This window comes from Pelophylax lessonae (genome assembly GCF_965119305.1).
Source record: "Pelophylax lessonae genome assembly, chromosome: 12".
Taxonomy (NCBI): Eukaryota; Metazoa; Chordata; class Amphibia; order Anura; family Ranidae; genus Pelophylax; species Pelophylax lessonae.
In genome coordinates, this window is record NC_138779.1 from 125,783,622 (window position 1) to 125,803,129 (window position 19,508).

General features: G+C 42.9%; 1 protein-coding gene across 1 annotated transcript in view; it reads left to right on the plus strand.

Moving 5' to 3' along the window:
• Positions 1-19,508, plus strand: part of LOC309568770 (nectin-1-like) — a 204,872-nt gene that overhangs the window by 156,962 nt on the left and 28,402 nt on the right. The window contains exon 2 of the mRNA XM_082274550.1: positions 11,069-11,419. Coding sequence (XP_082130676.1) covers positions 11,069-11,419 — 351 coding nt within the window. The remainder of the gene's footprint in view (positions 1-11,068; positions 11,420-19,508) is intronic.

Consider the following 19,508-nt stretch of genomic DNA (forward strand, 5'->3'; position numbering starts at 1 on the left):
TGACAGCGCTTCCTATCAGGGCACTGAGTGCCTTTTGGGCATTTTCATCATCAGACCTCTTTTAAGTGTGTAAGGCAGCGACTTGGTCGTCCGTGCATACTTTTACAAAATTCTACAAGGTTAATTTGTTGGCATCTTTGGATGCATCCTTTGTCCGCAAGGTTTTGCAGGCTGCTGTTTAAAGAGACTTGTTTTTTCTCTTTCAGGGGTTTATATTTGCTTTTTATGGGTAAGCTCCTGCTGTTCCTGGTTTAGCTTTGTTGCCCAGTTAGCTACGTTTAGCCTTTGGAAAAACGTTACCGTTTTTTTTTTTTTTTTGGTTGCGTTCTTTCCACCCCTCATGCCTACAAAGCTTTGGTACATCCCTATGGTATAATTAGCATAAGAGCTGCTTCTGTCAATGAACGATACAGAAAACTGGATTTTTGTAAGAACTTATCGTAAAATCCTTTTTTATGAAGCCCATTGACAGACGCAGCACCTGCTGTTATCGGGATGGTTGGTGTCTTCTTTTTCACTGCTTGCTACGAAACTGGCTTGTGGCAGAGTGTATGTGGGGGTTATGCCGTGAAGGACAGCCCCTGTAGGCGTGTCAGTAAATTTTTTCACTGCCTAGTACTACTCCTGTAGGGGGCAGCATAACCCTATGGTATACGAAGCTTAAGAGCTGCGTCTGTCAATTGACTTTAGAGGAAAGGATTTTACAGTAGGTTCTTCTTATATGAATATGAATGCCACAGCAGAAGATTGGTCCATTAATGAATTGGTGTGTGGATAGCATAAGCCCCTTTCACATGGGGTGGATCCGTTTGAACGGACTCCGCTTGCTCAGCGGGGATCGCTCCATTAAAACTCATTGAGCAGTCGGATAACAGGTCCGTCTCCGCTCACTGTGCAGAGACGGACCTGTCAGAGTCCCGCTCTCCTCTATGGGGAGATCGGATGAAAACGGACAGCCTGTCCATTTTTATCCGATCCGACCCGCTGGAGAGATGGCAACTGTATCCCCATATGTCTGTTTTCAGTGGATCTTGTCGGATCGGATGCCAAACGGGTCCACTGACATCCACCTCCCCATAGGGGATAATAGATGGCCCAATCGGGTCTGCCTGAAAAACGGACAGGTGTATCCGATCGGTTCGACCGTGTGAAAGGGGCCTAGGAGATAATTCCAGGACTGCCCTGAGGCTCTGTGTCATGCAGTGTGTGGCATCAGAGCTGCAGCAGAATAATGAAAATTCCTATATATGTATGTATATACAGTGGGTACGGAAAGTATTCAGACCCCCTTAAATTTTTCACTCTTTGTTATATTGCAGCCATTTGCTAAAACCTTTTAAGTTCATTCTTCTTCCTCATGAATGTACACATAGCACCCCATACTGACAGAAAAACACAGAATTGTTGACATTGTTGCAGATTTATTAAAAAAGAAAAACTGAAATATCACATGGTCCTAAGTATTCAGACCCTTTGCTGTGACACTCATATATTTAACTCAGGTGCTTTCCATTTCTTCTGATCATCCTTGAGATGGTTCCACACCTTCATTTGAGTCCAGCTGTGTTTGATTATACTGATTGGACTTGATTAGGAAAGCCACACACCTGTCTATATAAGACCTTCCAGATCACAATGCATGTCAGAGCAAATGAGAATCATGAGGTCAAAGGAACTGCCTGAAGAGCTCAGAGACAGAATTGTGGCAAGGCACAGATCTGGCCAAGGTTACAAAAAGATTTCTGCTGCACTTAAGGTTCCTAAGAGCACAGTGGCCTCCATAATCCTCAAATGGAAGACCTTTGGGACGACCAGAACCCTTCCTAGAGCTGGCCGTCCGGCCAAACTGAGCTATCGGGGGAGAAGAGCCTTGGTGAGAGAGGTAAAGAAGAACCCAAAGATCACTGTGGCTGAGCTCCAGAGATGCAGTCAGGAGATGGGAGAAAGTTGTAGAAAGTCAACCATCACTGCAGCCCTCCACCAGTCGGGGCTTTATGGCAGAGTGGCCCGACGGAAGCCTCTCCTCAGTGTAAGACACACGAAAGCCCGCATGGAGTTTGCTAAAAAACACCTGAAGGACTCCAAGATGGTGAGAAATAAGATTCTCTGGTCTGATGAGACCAAAATAGAACTTTTTAGCCTTAATTCTAAGCGGTATGTGTGGAGAAAACCAGGCACTGCTCATCACCTGTCCAATACAGTCCCAACAGTGAAGCATGGTGGTGGCAGCATCATGCTGTGGGGGTGTTTTTCAGCTGCAGGGACAGGGCGACTGGTTGCAATCGAGGGAAAGATGAATGCGGCCAAGTACAGGGATATCCTGGACAAAAACCTTCGCCAGAGTGCTCTGGACCTCAGACTGGGCCGAAGGTTTACCTTCCAACAAGACAATGACCCTAAGCCCACAGCTAAAATAACGAAGGAGTGGCTTCACAACAACTCCGTGACTGTTCTTGAATGGCCCGGCCAGAGCCCTGACTTAAACCCAATTGAGCATCTCTGGAGAGACCTAAAAATGGCTGTCCACCAACATTTACCATCCAACCTGACAGAACTGGAGAGGATCTGCAAGGAGGAATGGCAGGGGATCCCCAAATCCAGGTGTGAAAGACTTGTTGCATCTTTCCCAAAAAGACTCCTGGATGTATTAGATCAAAAGGGGGCTTCTACTAAATACTGAGCAAAGGGTCTGAATACTTAGGACCATGTGATATTTCAGTTTTTCTTTTTTAATAAATCTGCAACAATGTCAACAATTCTGTGTTTTTCTGTCAGTATGGGGTGCTATGTGTACATTCATGAGGAAGAAGAATGAACCTAAATGATTTTAGCAAATGACTGCAATATAACAAAGAGTGAAAAATTTAAGGGGGTCTGAATACTTTCCGTACCCACTGTATATATATATATAGATATACATATACATATACATATACATATATATATATATATATATATATATATATATATATATATATATATATATATATATATATATTATAATAGTTATGTGCAAGCCACTGTAGAACCATGAATGGTGACATCTGTAACTTTCAATGGCAATGCAGTAACATGACATTCCTGCGCTACAAATTATGTCATGGGAACAGATCTCTGCGCTATGTACAGTGCTGTACTATATAATACATCAGCACTATATAAACATTGGAAATAAATATATTTAATTTGCAGTTAGGCTGAATTCTTGTAGGCACAGCTTTCTCAGCAATTGCCACTAATTTTCACTGATTTTAGTACAGATAATTATTTTAATTTTAATTCACCATAAAGTCATGCATGCCAGTAAGCAGGGTCCTTTCCCAGTTCTAATACTCTGATACTTAATTTACCACTTAATTTCCTGCAGTAACAAAAGCTACATTTTTCTAGGTTATTGCACTTTGTAATGAAGTAGCAATAGGGAATTCTCAGGGGTTTGATTTACTAATACAAATCAGATTCGGGCAGCCTGTGTGCTTTGCTCATTTGCAAGTAGAAACTAAAAGCTGCTTACGGTGCTCTTATTAGAGTGTGATACAGCTATTTCCATTATATCTCCAATAAAACCGCCAAAGAGTATTGTACCAATCTGAAGTTAGAAAGCAAATCATAGACTCACAGACAGGGGATTCTTGCTTGTTGAACTATTTGTAGCTTTGTTTAGCTTTGTAGTTATCAAATCATCTGATCTATTGAAATTTTTTACAGTTGTTTAAAGCGTATAATAAGGCAAAATAATAAAATCTTAGGCAGGCCATACACGGCGCGAATTTCTTTCCTGCAACGAAAGAAATTTGCACGATTCCCCCATCAACACAGGCAGTGTTGACAGGGAATCAACAATTGTCTTCTCCCACGGTGCAAGTCATCCCTCCCGGGAGAAGACAGTGAATAGTAGCTGCTAGCGATAAACAAACCAGGCAGGCTGATTGTACCCAAGTTGATTGATCAACTTGGTACATTCAGCCTGCCCATTAAGGGTTTGAATCTGTGTATGGCTGGCCCTATTCAGTACATCTCTGCAGTACACGCACATTTCCTCATGTTTTATTCTTTTGTATCTACACTTCTACACTAGTATAGATATCGGGGAATGCTATTCCCCCTAAAGATTTTGGTCTGCATAAAATATGTTTCAAGCATGTTGGTTTGAAGGACCAGACAAATTTGTTCCAAGAGATTTTGGAGGGTTGTAGAGCACAGAAATATGGATTGGGATCATCTGGAGAAGGTAAAGTATATGACACACGACATTCTGCCTAATAACATTCCCTCTCCCCAAAAATGTTTAATTGACCAAGCTGAAAACTCGGTGTGAAGTAACGGTATAGAGGGGGGAAGTTGAGAGCAAAAAGTCATGAGAAATCATTCCAAGGTATCTAACATAGGAAGAGGCCCATTTGAACGCAAATCTTCATATTGGTCTTCAGTCTAAGTATTGTGGACCTTTAGAAGATCAGGTCTAGAATTTTAAAAAATACTAATATTTATAGCAAAATTTGATCCAGGGAATATCCAATTGCCTGTTGAGGGATCAGAAGGAAACTTTTTTCCACTGCTAGAGCAAATTAGATCTTGCTTTATGGGAGGGGGGTTACCCTTTCCCTGGATCAACTATGGGTATAGGATTGGATATATACTGAACAAAATTATAAATGCGACACTTGTTTTTGCCCCCATTTTTCATGAGTCGAACTCAAAGATCTAAGAAAACCGGGATTCATCCGTGAAGAGAATACCTCTTCAAAATGCTTGACGCCATCGAATGTGAGCATTTGCCTATGTTGATTACAACGTAAAAAAAATCTTTGTGCTGTTCGCTCCCTAAATTTCACATCCCATCTCAATCCAGCGATGTGCACAGGAGCCTCGGCTGTCCCGGGTCTCTCTTTTTGTCGATCACAGCCAGTGAGCCATTGGTGGAGGGGGGGGGGGGTGAGCCATGGCTCTATGTGTCTGATGGACGCATAAAGTGGGACTCGAGAGCCAGCACGCACCAGTGCCCCCATAGGAGGCAGCTTGCTATTGGGGAAACTGGTTAAGGGGGGGGGGGAGCCAGAAATGCCAGCTGGGGACCCAAGCAGAGGAGGATCGGGGCTGCTCTATGCAAAACCATTGCACAGGGCAGGTAAGTATGAAATGTTTATTTAAAAAAAAAAACTTTATTATCACCTTAATTTTAATTTCCATTCTGGAATGGTGGAATGGGGGGCTCTCACCTATGCTGTCAAAAGCTTGCTTGCATATTGAAACAAATACTAATATAAGTGAGATTCCTTTCTTGGCTCTGTAATGGCTGTGAAAGGGTGTGGATCTGGAACTGCCGCCGGAATATCACATATTTTCTCCACGGCTCAGATCTTTATGAGCAGACTCATGTAAATTATACCTGCCCTATCCATGATGTCCTAACCTGGTTATAACATGATTATAATCCCTTGTTGAATTAACAATAGACTCTCTGTCCCTAAAATGTCTCTTATCTGCTTCCCCAAACACTTTCAAGTTTTTATTAGATGACAGTAGAAATAGATTGCATCATTGGAGGCAGTATAAGAAAACAAACTTCCACTGCTGTAAACTAAAGTATATTTTTTCATTTGTAGTTTTGTTCTGGAAAGGTCTAATAAGAAGGTCAAAAGGTGAAAATGGCTGGTCATAGGCTGCCCATAAAAACAACAAGAGAGAGCGCAGCGACCTTGTGCATTACCACTAAAAAGGTTTATTAAAATCCAAAAATAATATACATTATACTCCCTAACAATTGTAGATAGCACACTTGTAAACTAGTGATCGACCGATTATCGGCAAAGCCGATATATCGAGGGCCGATCTGCACTTTCCCCGATATATCGGAATCGGCCACCAAGGTGACCGATATTGCCGAAATTTCGGGAAAGTGCTTGTACCAGAGTGATGCCTGCAGCTAGAGGCATCACCCCGGTACTGGCCTTCATAGCCTACGGTCGACTGTCCTGTAATGACAACTGATGCAGCTGGGAAGCCGCTTGGCTGTCATTACAAGGAGTGAAAGGGGATGTTTCCCCCCCCCCCTCCCGCCGCCTTCCGCGGCTCGCCCGGGTCTCCCGTCGCACCGGGAGACCCAGACAACCAGCCTGCACGGCCACCGAAGACCCCATCAAAGCCACATTCGGCTCTGATCGGGTCTCCATGCAAAAACCCGAAAGTGATGTCATGACATCACTTCTGGGTACTCAGCACCAGATTCAAAAAAATGACAGCATTCAAAACAGCCACACTTGGCGTTTTGAATGCTTTTAAGTGCAGAGGAGGGGTTTGGGGTCTTTTAGACCCCCAGATCCCTCCACAAGAGTACCTGTCAAGTTCTAAAAATAAAAAATAATTTTTTTCTTAAGTGCTGGCTCACACTGTTCCGACTTGTCAGGCGACTTGGTCGCCTGACAAGTAGCGGTCCATGCTGTGCAATGGAACCGTTCTAATGGGAGCGATTCAAGTCGCTCCGACTTAGAAAAAGGTTCCTGCACCTTTTTTTTGCAAAGTCGGAGCGACTTGCATTAACTTCCATTATGTGAAGTCGTTGCAAGCCGCGCCGAAGTCGCGGTGCACGGGCGACGGCATTAGTTGCCCGAAGTCGGGTCGGATCAGTGTGAACCGACACTAAATGTATGAAAATATCAGCCAATATAAGCCGAATGCGATATTCAATGGCCAAAATATCGGTATTCGATATCGGCAATGAAAAACCGATATTGGACGATCACTAGTATAGACACAGCCTGAATATATAAAACTATTTAACCACTTTCCGCCCGCCCTATAGGCAATTGACTGCGGGAAGGTGGTTGCATTATCCTGACCCGCCGTCATATGACGTCACGCAACGATCGGTGCTGCGGTGTGTCACTCTGACGTAGGCTCTTTACCATGTGACCAGCTGTGTCCAATCACAGCTGGTCACATAGTAAATAGGAAGAGCCGTTGATCGGCTTTCCTCAGTTCGTGCCTGAAAGGCACGAGTAGAGGAGAGACGATCTGCGGCTCTCCTGACGGGGGGGGGGCGGGTGTCTGTGCTGGTAATCAGAGCATTGATTACCAGTGCAGACCCTTGGGGGGGAGGGGTGCCACTAGAACCACCAGGGATGCCCACCCATGTCCCCAGGGATGCCCACCCATGACCCCAGGGATGCCCACCATGGCCACCAGGGATGGCAATCAGGGCTCAGGGAGCCTGCCAGTGATGCCCTACCCATCAGTGTTGCACCCCATGCCATCTATCAGTGCTGCCCATCTTTGCCATTTATCAGTTACGCCCACCAGTGCCCATTATTGCCCACCAGTGCGCCTATCAGTGCCCATCAGTGTCGTCCATCAGTGCCTATCAGTGCCCATCAGTGCCACCTCTCAGTGCCCACCAATGCTGCATATCAGTGCCACATATCAGTGCCTATCAGTGCTGCATATAAGTGCCGCCTATCAGTGCCCATCAGTGCTGTATATTAGTGCCACCCCATCAGTGCCACCCCATCAGTGCCACCCCATTAGTGCCTGTCAATGCGGCCTTATCAGTGATGGAAAAAACGTATCTATTTACAAAAGTTTATAAAAAAACAAAAAAACATGTTTTTTTTTTTAATTTGTGTAGCAAAAAAGAAAAATCCTTGTGGTGATCAAATACCACCAAAAGAAAGCTCTATTTGTGGTAAAAAAAAAATGACATAAATTTGGTTTAGGTACAGTGTTGCATGACCCCGCAATTGTCATTCAACATTCAACAGCGCTAAAAGCTGAAAATTGGCCTGGGCAGGAAGGGGGAAAAGTGCCCGGTATTGAAGTGGTTATTCCAACTTGCATACAATTTTATTTTTTATTTATTTGAATGTGTTGTAATGATACTTTTCTAAGCCTCACCTGCTTCTGTAGGACGTGTGGATGTAAAGAGGAATAGACTGTTATGACCTTCAGGAGGCGCGTACTCTTCACATTTGAGTTTAGTAAATCAGTCTAAGGGCAGGTGTAGACGGCAGCTTGAGATGCCATCTGAGCCCGGCCTGCATTGAGATGTGCTATTGAGATGTTTACACTGTGCTCAGCAAAACAGCCCAGCACACATGCACACAGCGGGACTGCTGTTCGCAGGGTTCAATGAATTTTATAGGCAGTGGGCGGGGGGAGCCGCTAAGCGCCATCCAATGCTGGCAAGGACTCACATGGCCTATTAAGCGTCTGTCTGCACCTGCTGTAATGCATCCTTCCTGCATCTTCAGAGACGGAGAAGCAAGCTTATGACTTTAGTAAATCAGACCCTGCTAGTCTGCTTTTGAAACAATCCTTCGATGAGAAAAATGTCTAGGGGAACTTTTATTTTTAAATCAGCATTGCTATGCAGTGTTTTTCTCTCCTTTTCAAGTGCCGTACAAATTCCAAAGTACAAAGGATGCTAGGAGGTAGATGGTCATTTTCTGAGCATGACAACATTTCCCGTAGACATCTGCCAAATCAGAACTGCTGAGAGATGTAAAATATGATGACAGTGAACAATCCGCAGTACTACTAACTATACAGCGTTTCAGATGTTACCCTCACATACTGTTGTATATGTGATTGGGAATGTGAGCAGATGGTGTAATACTGAACGATGTGTGCCCATACATCTGCTGTGCGTGGTTGTCATCCATTTAAATGGTTGAACCTCATTCAAATTGGCCGGTTCTCACTTCACCAAACAGTGATGGGATTTAAAGTTATGGAAGCAACAATGTATGAAGATCTTCAGGTGTCCCACAGAACTATCATAAAAACAAAAAGCAATAATGTACAAAAATATCTTTTAATGTGCAAAAAAAAAATTTATTCACAGGATTGTACCCCAAAACATCCCATGATGTGGTTAATATCTTTTTAATTATTAGGCCTTGTTTACACCTGAGCGTTCTGGAATCACATGATTCTGCCTGCAATTCCAGAATCGTGGCAAAACACAGGACGTGTTTGCAATGCCACCCTAAACGCGGTGCCATTTTGCTGCGATTGTGGAATCAAATTGCAGCAAAAATGACACCGCCAAACGCTCCTGGCTCTATGCCAAGATTTGGTACATAAGCTTCTTTGTAGTGGAGGGAGACTCATTCAAAGGATTGGTGCTGCTCCAAAAACGCTCTACTAAAAAACACAAAAAAGAAAAACCAAAATGCTTGGGTGTGAATGGAGCCGTTTCAGGCTAAAACATTAATAAAGATGTTTGTACATTATCGATTTGTTTTGTGTGTGTGTATATTTTTTTTTTTTTTCTGTGGGACACCTGAAGCTATTGTCTTGGAGTCAGAGTGAAGCCCCATTCTTTGGCCCCTTTCACACGGTCCGCATTCCATTGCGGACCGTGCTCTGCTCAGCAGGGATCGATCCGCTGATCCCCGCTGAGCTGGTCGATCAACTTGGGTACATTCAGAATGTCCATACATGGTTTAGCAGGAACCGTCCGAGATTTTAATTTTTCTATAGCCAGATTTAAAGTTCACTTTTCCCCTCACCCTCACCCTCACCCCCATCCTTTTTCTTGTTTTTGTCTTGCCCCCCCCCCCCAATGGGGGGGGGGTATTGTTGGGGATTTCTGTGGTTGAGGGTGTTTTTTCCTGTGGAGCAGTTTACCTCTCAAGTTATAAGCCGGCTTAAGGGATCAAAATTTGTCTGGTTCAGTGAAGGCCAACCGAATTTCGCTCAGTGTATGGCCATATCTGTTGGACAGAAGTTGATCAAACAACTTGGAAAACTGTTGTCGATCAACTGCTGTAGCCACTGATCAGTGTATTCTCACAGCGTCAGGTCCCACTGTCAGAATACAATGGGGTTTATTTACTAAAGGCAAATTCAATTTTCACTTGGAAGTGCAGTCGTTGTAGATCGGAAGGGGACATGCAAGGAAAATAAAAACAGAATTTTTGCTTGCACATGATTGGATGATAGAAATAATTTTTCCTCATTTCAGACCTTCCCCTCAGACATACAGTACTGCATTTCCAAGTGCAGTTGCAGTGCAAAAATAACGCACAATGAATTTGCCTGTTTTTTAACTCACCTGTGGCCAGCCTAATGGCCCATACACACGATGAGAAAATCGTACGAAAAAATACAGCTTTCAAAGAAATCATACCATAATCTGATGGTTAGTACACAGCTTTCGAGAGCCAATCACAACAGTTCATCTGATATTATTTGATGGGACAAGCACAAAAATGTTTCAATACAGTTGTCATTCGAAAATACAATAAAAATACATTACAACACATAAAATCACTTCCAAATTTTTATTCTGTCCTACGAGAATTTTCTTCATTTTAGTAAACTATTCATTTTTAATATAATACTAGCATCCAAAGAAAAAAAAAAATGAACATTTGGCCTGGAAAAGCAATTCCCTTTTTTTTGTTTTGGTATTTTGGAGGACACTGTCACATGCCTGATGGAGACCTGCGTGTCCTTGAAATGTCGCACTAGTGATTTGATTGCTTAAACATTTGGACTATTAATGATGAATGAAAGGTGTGCTGGCAACACATCATCTTCTGTTAACCTTCTGGTTACTGCTTCAGCACCTTTTTACCCCTGGCATAGTCTAGAACAGGGGTCTTCAAACTTCGGCCCTCCAGTTGTTCAGGAAGCTGGAGGGCCGTAGTTTGAGGAACCCTGGTCTAGAAACAAGTGATGGGAAATATATTGAGCGATTTACTGTTGGAGTCCATGCCCAGCTCCAGTTGGCAGTACAGGGGAAAGTTATCAGCAGTGACCTCCTCACTGATAGCCTCCACCTCAGTGTGTGTACCAATGCAGCCCAGTGTAGCGGCTGTGGGTGACAACATCGATGTGTATTTACTGCTGTCCCTGCAGTGTTGTCACCCTCCTGAAACAAGACTTAAAGGTTTGCGGGATAGCTCAATATTAATTTAAAGAAGGAACAAGATTTGGCTTGTGCCATTTTTGCACAGATATGTACCTTTTTCAATGAATTTTTTGTTGTTTTGAGAAGTTTTTTTTTTACATACATTTTGTATTTCTCATATAAATTAATATCTCCTCATGTTTTAACTTTCAGGTGTCCATACTCAGATGGTACTAGTCAATGATACAGTCTCGGGATTCGTTGGCACAAATGTTATCCTTCATTGCAGTTTCGTCAATCCCATGCCCAATGTAAAGATCACACAGGTCACATGGCAGAAATCGACAAATGGCTCTAAGCAGAACGTAGCTATATTTAATCCTTCAATGGGTGTATCAATCCTTCCGCCATACAAAGAACGTGTGGTCTTCCAGAGCCCTTCTATTCGTGATGGTACCATCCAAATGAATCAGTTACAGCTAGGAGATGAGGGACCATACATATGTGAATTCGCTACATTCCCTACTGGAAACCGTGAGAGTCAACTGAACCTCACTGTATTTGGTAAGTTTATTGTTGTTATATTTAAATGTTATTTGGTAAAGGCAGTTATTTATGGCTACATATTTGTTACCTAACTATTATATTGACTTATTCCTAATATCACATTGGGTTTTTAAAGCAACCAAACCGTAAGATTCTTAATGATATGATGCCAGTTTCGATGGCTATACAGTTTAAAAGGCTTTACAGCAAAGTTCCTTTACAATGACTATGGATTAAATGTATGGCAGTCCTAAAGCCCAACTTATTTAAAAACATTATTTTAGCTTTGGACAGACTGGACAAAATGAAATAATTCTGTTGAGCTTCTATTGCTGTCTGTTACCCCTATGGGGAGATCTCCCCTCCCTTCCTGTCACTTTAATTGGTGGGTAGACACAAATAGTAATAATAATTAGAGATTATGTTTGGTCATAGTTTGCAGATTTTATTTTTATTATTAAACTTCCAAAACTCTGAATTTCTGAACCAAAATTTCCATTTGAGTCAATAGAAAAATGAGCCAGGCTCCCAAAAAGTGGTTTACATAAAAGATTGAGCCACTTCCTTTAAAAAGGGTGGTAGTCTTACTGAGGCCGATCAAGCAATAGTAGAAGAAGATGCTTGGTCACTTTTTCCCAGAAGCCTTTTAGAAATCCCAAAAAAACTCTGAAATTCGGATTGAACATCCATCTTCGTGTTGTTCAGTCCAAATTATAGATTATTGGAAATTTGGTATTAGCTCCAATAACAGCCTGCCTGAAGATGAAATTGAGGAGAAATCTTCCCAACGGGGACAAAGAGATCTTATAAATCCTTACACACAATCTATCCTTACCACACTCTGTCCAGTGCTAAAAATGTGGTTGAGTTAGGCCTTAGCGACTTTTTAAACTCAATGGCATTGAAGTCGTATCAAAGTCGGACCAAAGTAGTGCAGGAACCTTTTTTTAAAGATGTTTCCTCTACCTATGATTTGTATCAGAAGTGACCCAAAGATATAACCACGAACGCCTTCTTACTACAAAGATACCAAATACAATACAAGTAAAATATTTACCCAACATAGCGGACTGGATATATTTATCAGCAGATAAAGATGAAATCTATAATCATTCCTTTACAAAGTTTTTGTTTATTATGGTTTGTAATAAACAATTTTTTTATAAAGTTATTTTTTCCTTTATCTAATTTCAGATATTTATCTCCTCTTTCCAATAAAAATACACTTTATATTATTTATTAACATGAGGAGTGTATTTTACCTGTTGGGGAGAAAAAATTCCATTAAAAATGTTGACACTCTTGAGTAACCAAGGGCAATTTAAATCAGCAATCATTTTGCTTTTCTTTTTGCTAATTTTTGTTAATTAACAAATTTCAAACTGTTCTCCCTACATTGAAATGGTAGGAAGCCTTTAAATCCTCCTACCTCTTCAATATGAATCTCCTTCAGAAGCGGATGTTTTTTATCATTAAAATGCTATCGATGGATGTTTTAATTAGGTAATATGCTGAATCAGCACTGCCCTGCTCCAAGATGGTTGGTGGAGTGCCTAGGGAATTCTGATTACCTTACCATGTAACCACAATAGTGATAGGCACATATTGAAGTCATGCAAGGACAAGAAGATTTCTTCAGTCTGTGACTCTTGTAGAGATGCCTGGCCATGTATGCCGTCCTTAGGGTTAGGGATGCACCGATCCGATTTTTTTGGACCCGATACCGATATCTGGCGTTGTGAAATCGCCGATACCGATACGGAACTGATCCAGAGCTACACTGTGAGCCGGACCTATACAGGAAGTAGCGGCTCCCATCCCATACTACTACTGCACCTAGTAAAGGATGGCTGAGCCGTTACCAAGCAAAAACCGGATCGGTCAATGTTACCGATCCATGTAAAATGGCCATATCGGCGCCGATATCCGATCCGAATATCGGATCGGTGCATCCCTACTTAGGGTACAACTTCATATTTAATATTTTAATTTTAGGCCCAAGGATAAGGTGGTTTTGGTTAGTTAAGGTTAGGTGCAAAGGTTTCGATTAAGGGATAGTTAAATCTGAAGGATATAGGTAAGGGAGGGTTAAATACACAAGACACACATTATTGCAGCTCTTTAAGGTTGGGTTCACATCTGTATTTTTTTTTTTTTTTTCTGAATCATGTTTTTATGCACATTTTACACGTTTTAGGTGCACTGCTAATAAACTCTATTAGAACCCGCATTTTGTGAAAGCGCATGAAAGATGCAGCATGCAGGATTTTCGTGGAAATGTGCATTCTAATAGAGTTTAATGGCAGTACACTGAAAGTGTTGCCTTTATACAGGAGCCTGCTGGAGGTTGCAGATTACCTTTCTGTTTTTGTCCATAACTAGAGCAGCTCCTCAGTCTGTGCTGAGAAACAGTGTATTTGTTCAGCACAGCAGGATTGGGGGCACATTACTGTGTGTGTCGGAATTTTTTTACAGTCTTAATTCACAATTTTGACATTTTTTATTGAAAACATTTGCAAAAGTATCATGGGCTTTCTCAGCTAGGGGTTCCTCCAGAGACCGCTCGGTGTTCCTTGAGCAATGAGAAAAAGTGGATTACTCTCCTGCCTACACTGACTACCAATGTAGGGAGATATTTCTCCAATGACTCTTAAGCTTCCCACACACTGATTGGAATTGGCCCTGTTCAGTATGGACTAGACAAATCTTGATGAGTGTTTGGCCATCCTTGCGCTTCCCACACGCTGATTGAAATTCCTCCTGTTCAGTACGGACTAGACAAATCTTGATGTCTTGAGTGTTTGGCCATCCTTGCGCTTCCCACACGCTGATTGAAATTTGCCCTGTTCAGTATGGACTAGACAAATCTTGATGTCTTGAGTGTTTTGGCCATCCTTGCTTGACAGAAACCAATTGTTTCATTGACTTCCATCAAAGGTACATAGTAGAAAGCTTCTACAACATAAAATAATACAAGAACAGGAGGGAACCGGGAGTTCTGCATGGGAAATCACAATTGATAGCCCTCAATGTAGAGATCAACAAATGTGGGAAGTCTTTATTATAGCGCCAGTTGATACCGAACAGGACTCCCATAAATGTCCAAACATAGTACAAGTCTCAACGCAACCAATAATAGGTCCTGAAGATTTCCCAGAGACTCTGGGAATTTAAGTAAAAATAGGAGAAAAAGGAGGAAAAACAGGATAGTAGGAGCGAGCATCAGAACCAATCCCCACAGAGATCTTTGTTGGGTTAGCTAGTGGTACCTGTTAGGTGTTTGATCCAAGGGTCCTGTGTTTTCTCAAATATCTGTATCTTATCATGAATTATAGCAGAAAGGCGTTCATTGATCATGATCCTCGACATCTTGGCCTTTAGTAACTCAAGAGGGATCATGGGAGATTTCCACGATCTAGCTATAGTGATTCTAGCTGCCATAATGGTAAATACTATCAATCTTTTTGTGGGCCTCGGGGCTCCCTCCCCTGGACAGCCAAGTAAGTCCTGTTGTGGAGATTTGATGAGGTTAACACCAGGAAGAGAGTAAAATAAAATTATAGATACAAATCTAAAATCTTTTGACTTTTGGACATGTCCACCGTATGTGGTATGCCATGTCCTCCTTGACACAACCTTTAAAACAGAGGCAGAGGCTTCCAGGATCCACTTCGCCACTCTAGTTTTTTTTGTTTTTTTTTTTTGTTTAGCCTGCTGACTGAATAGAAAAAAATACCACCCCTCTATGGCCAAATTTAGAAATAGGAGACAATAGAATATGCAGAGTCATTTTCTTTTCTGGCCATTATTTTTAATTTGTATCATTTCATGATTATTGCTGAAAATAATCTTGTTGTATAGAACTGAAGATGTTAAAATGTTTTGCTCTGATCATGTATTAGCTTTAGCTATCGTGTATGCTTTCAAAAATATATGGCTGGGTTGGGAAATTATATTTTGATATATTATATTTTGTAATGGGTGCTTATAATGAAAAAAAAAATACTATTATGTTAAAGATAATATATTTTTGGTTTTTTTTTACTATCTTTTTATTTTCAAAAATGTTATGCATCATAACAAATCAGATTATCATTAACAGTATTATCTTAAGGGAAGTAATTCTTGTAATCTTCCTAAGAGTAATTTGTGATATGACTTTCACATGTGTGCGTGTTTCACATTACAAGACATTATTACAGTGTAGTTTATACACAAATTTGTGAATTATCCCTCCAGGGGAGACTCATGTTTTTTTCCAGAAAATGTTCCGCTTTTAAAATAGTAACTATTTACATTTTTTTAATTATTTTTTTATTTTTGCAATTTTCGATGTCATTCATTGGGTCAAATCTTAAGTCTCAGACATATATATAATTTCACTTTCGTTCATTGATGGACACAGCTCCTTATCTTCTTGACAGTTGGGTTATGCTGCCCCCTACAGGAGTAGGAAACTAGGCAGGAAAAAGCTTGACTACGCCTATGGTATACTCCCACTCTCAGCTATAGGCATTCAGTTTTTTTTCTGCCTAGTCAGGAATAAGGACCTAGTTCCTTGCTGGGATCTTTGGTCCTGGTCATTTTCTTTTTTTAAATGGAATTTTTTTCCTCACTTTGTTATTTTGTTCCTGTGAGGGTCTACTATCAACTGCCGGACTGGGCGACAGACTGGATAATCTAGAACCAGAGGGTCCCCCCCAGTTTGGCCAGCAAGTGCGCACAGGCCTCAGCTCTATGCTGATCAGCCGCGGCATAGGCCCACTGGACAGGGGCTGGCCTATGAATTAAACGCCTCGCGAGGACGCATACAACCTGGCCTCGGCCTAAGTCACAGCATTCCTCCTGGCCGACAGTCACCCCTAATCTGTTGGAGCATTGGTCTGTCAGGAGCAGTGCCCACCCTGTCTCTGGTATGGTAAGAAGCTGTCCCCCTCTAACCCTGGAGGTTCTTGGGGTGGACGTGGGCCCCTCCCTGGGACGGTCAGACCTCCAGGTTCCCCTCCTTCCCATGCAGCATTCTCCCTCACTGCTCGGTGGTCCTCTGTGGACTTGTTACCCCCCATCTGCCCACAATGCGGCTCCCTTGATTTCCAGACTGTCTGTCTCAGCAGTGGTCCTTCAGGGTATTATCTGGCTGAAATGCTGGTCTGCGGACCAGACTTCTAAGAAGGCCTTAGCTGATCTCCCATTTGTGGGGGATCACCTGTTTGGAGCTTCCTTGGATGACATAATTAAGGGCCTCACAGGTGGAAGAGTACTCTTCTTCCACAGGCTTCCAAGGGCAAGGAGCCCTGTCATAGATGGGGACCTTTCTTCTCAGCTCATAAGAGACCTTTTAGTCCCTCAGGGTCTCAAGAAAATGGATCTAAGCCCTTCAGAGCCTCCACCGGAGGTTCCCGGAGGACCTAGTCTGGCAAGTCACGAGCGGGCTCTTCCAGACCTGCGGACAAGGCTTCCTCTGCATGAAGGGGCGCCCTCACCCCTATCTGGGGTGGGGGGGGGGGTTTCGCTGGTTTCCGGATCCATGGACCTCTCTGGTAAAAGACAAGTGGGTCAACAAAGTCATTTGGTCCGACTACAAGATCGAGTTTCGGTCTTATCCTCCGAAAAGGTTCTTCCCTTCCAACCTGCGCTTGTCCCAAGATCGCTTACGGGGTCTCTTTGGGGCACTGTAAGTCTTGTTACTTCAAGGGGTGATTGTCCCTTTTCCGACTTTGGAAGGTTTTCAGGGGTTTTACTCAAACCTGTTTACAGTTCCCAGGAAGAAGGGCAAGGCACGTCCAATTCTGGACCTCAAGGCGCTAAACTGCTTTGTGCAGGTACAGATTGGCGTCCATTCGCACGGTAGTAGCATCCCTACAGGGGGATTTTCTTGCTTCTATCAACATCAAGGACGCCTACCTTCACATTCCAATATGTGCCTGTCACTAGTGCTTCCTCCGCTTTGCCATGGATGAGGAGCATTATCATTTTGTGGTGTTACCCTTTGGTCTCGCCTCCGCTCCTCGGGTCTTCACAAAAGTGTTGGCACCGGTACTAGCATTGTTGCGTCAGCGGGGGATCGCAGTACTGGGGTACCTGGATGACCTTCTTCTGTGAGCGGAGTCTCAGACTGCTCTGATGGACAACTTGAAGATTACTCTGTGAATTCTGAGGGAGTATGGTTGAATTCTGAACCTTTAGAAGTCTGCTCTGGTTCTGTCCACAAAACTGGACTATATGAGCCTGACTCTAAACTATGGCTCAGCCAGAGTGTTTCTTCCTCTGGAAATTGCAGGAGGCAATCAAGCTTCTGTTGTCCAGCAGGCGGTCGTCTCTCCAGGCTTGCTTGCGGGTGCTGGGCCTGATAGTGTCTACCTTTGAGGGGGTTCCATTTGCACAGGTACAGAGGTTTGTGGCACAGTCTCAGGATCCTCTAGCCAACGTCACAGATTCCTTAGTGGCTCCTTGGAGCCAGTATCATCTGATTTACACCTTCCCTCCTCTCAAATTTCTGCCAAGACTCCTGCGCAGGATCGAGGCAGAAGGGACTCCCGTCCTTCTAGTGGCTTCAGACTGGCCTCGCCGGTCTTTGTACGCTGATCTGGTATGGCTGGTCGCCGATGCGCCTTGGAGACTTCCTCTCCGGGAAGATCTGCTATCCCAAGGGCATATCTTCCATCCTGCTATACAGTCGCTGACTTTAACGGCTTGACTGTTGAAAGCCAGGTTCTGAAGGATAGAGGTTTGTCTGAATCAGTGATTCCTACGCAGCTAAAGACTAGAAAATCTACCTCTAGGAAGATCTACCATCGTACTTGGAAGTCGTACATTGCGTGGTGTGAGTCTCTTGGGGTTCATCGTTTCAAGGTTCACCCCGGCAAGGTCCATAAAGACATAGATGAGTGTGTTTGGGCGGAGAAATTTGACTGGCCTGCACAGAGTCCTGATCTCAACCCGATAGAATAACTTTGGGATGAATCAGAGCAGGGACTGCAAGCCAGGCCTTCTCATCCAACATCAGTGCCAGACCTCACAAACGCGCTTCTGGAGGAATGGTCAAATATTCCCATAAGCACACTCCTAAACCTTGTGGACAGCCGTCCCAGAAGAGTTGAAGCAGTTATAGCTGCAAAGGGTGGGCCAACTCAATATTGAATCCTATGGACTAAGACTGGGATGCCATTAAACTTCATGTGTGTAAAGGCAGGTGTCCTAATACTTTTGTCAATATAGTGTATATATACTACTGGAGGTGGAATCTGGTATATATCATCAACCTCAGATCAAAATTTTTTATTAAAAAAAAAAAAAAAAATGTAAAAACACCTAAAAAAACAATATTTTTTACTTTCTGCTATATAACATTCCAAATAAAAAAAAATTCAAAATCGTATTTTTTCATCATTTTAGGCCAATTTGTATTCTGCTACATAAAAATAAAATCCCAATAAGTGTATATTGATTCGTTTGCGCAAAAGTTATTGCGACTACAAACTAGGGAAAAGATTTATGTCATTTTTATTTTTATTTATTTATTTTTTACTAGTAATGGCGGCGATCAGCTATTTTTTGCGGGACTGCGACATTGCGGTGGACAGATCGGACCCTTGACTGACATTTTTGACACTTTTGGGGGTACCAGTGACATTACTACAGTAATCAGTGCTATACATATGCACTGTTACTGTAAAATGACACTGGCAGGGAAGGGGTTAACTTTATTAGAGATCCAGAGGTTAAGTGTGTCCCTAGGGGCGTGCTTCTAACTGTCAAGGGGTGTGGCTTGTGATGTAACCACAGAGACATACGATCCTACATAGCAGGATCGTATGATCTCTGCAGTTACACCAGGGAGAATGACAGGCGGCTTTGTTTACATCAGCCACCTGCCTTTCTCCCTCTCCAGCAGGAGATCACGAGTGACCGGCGGACATCGGAGCGGGGATGCCCATGAATGAGCAGGGGCAGGAGCGGGCCTCCGGCGGCACGCGCTGGCCCTCTACAGGCTCCTGGGCGAGCGACTAAGTACTACGTCGCTTTGCCCAGGAGGGGCTGACTGCCGCAGTAAATGTACTTGCGGCGGTCGGCAAACGGTTAAGGTATAAAAAAAAACTCTTTAGAA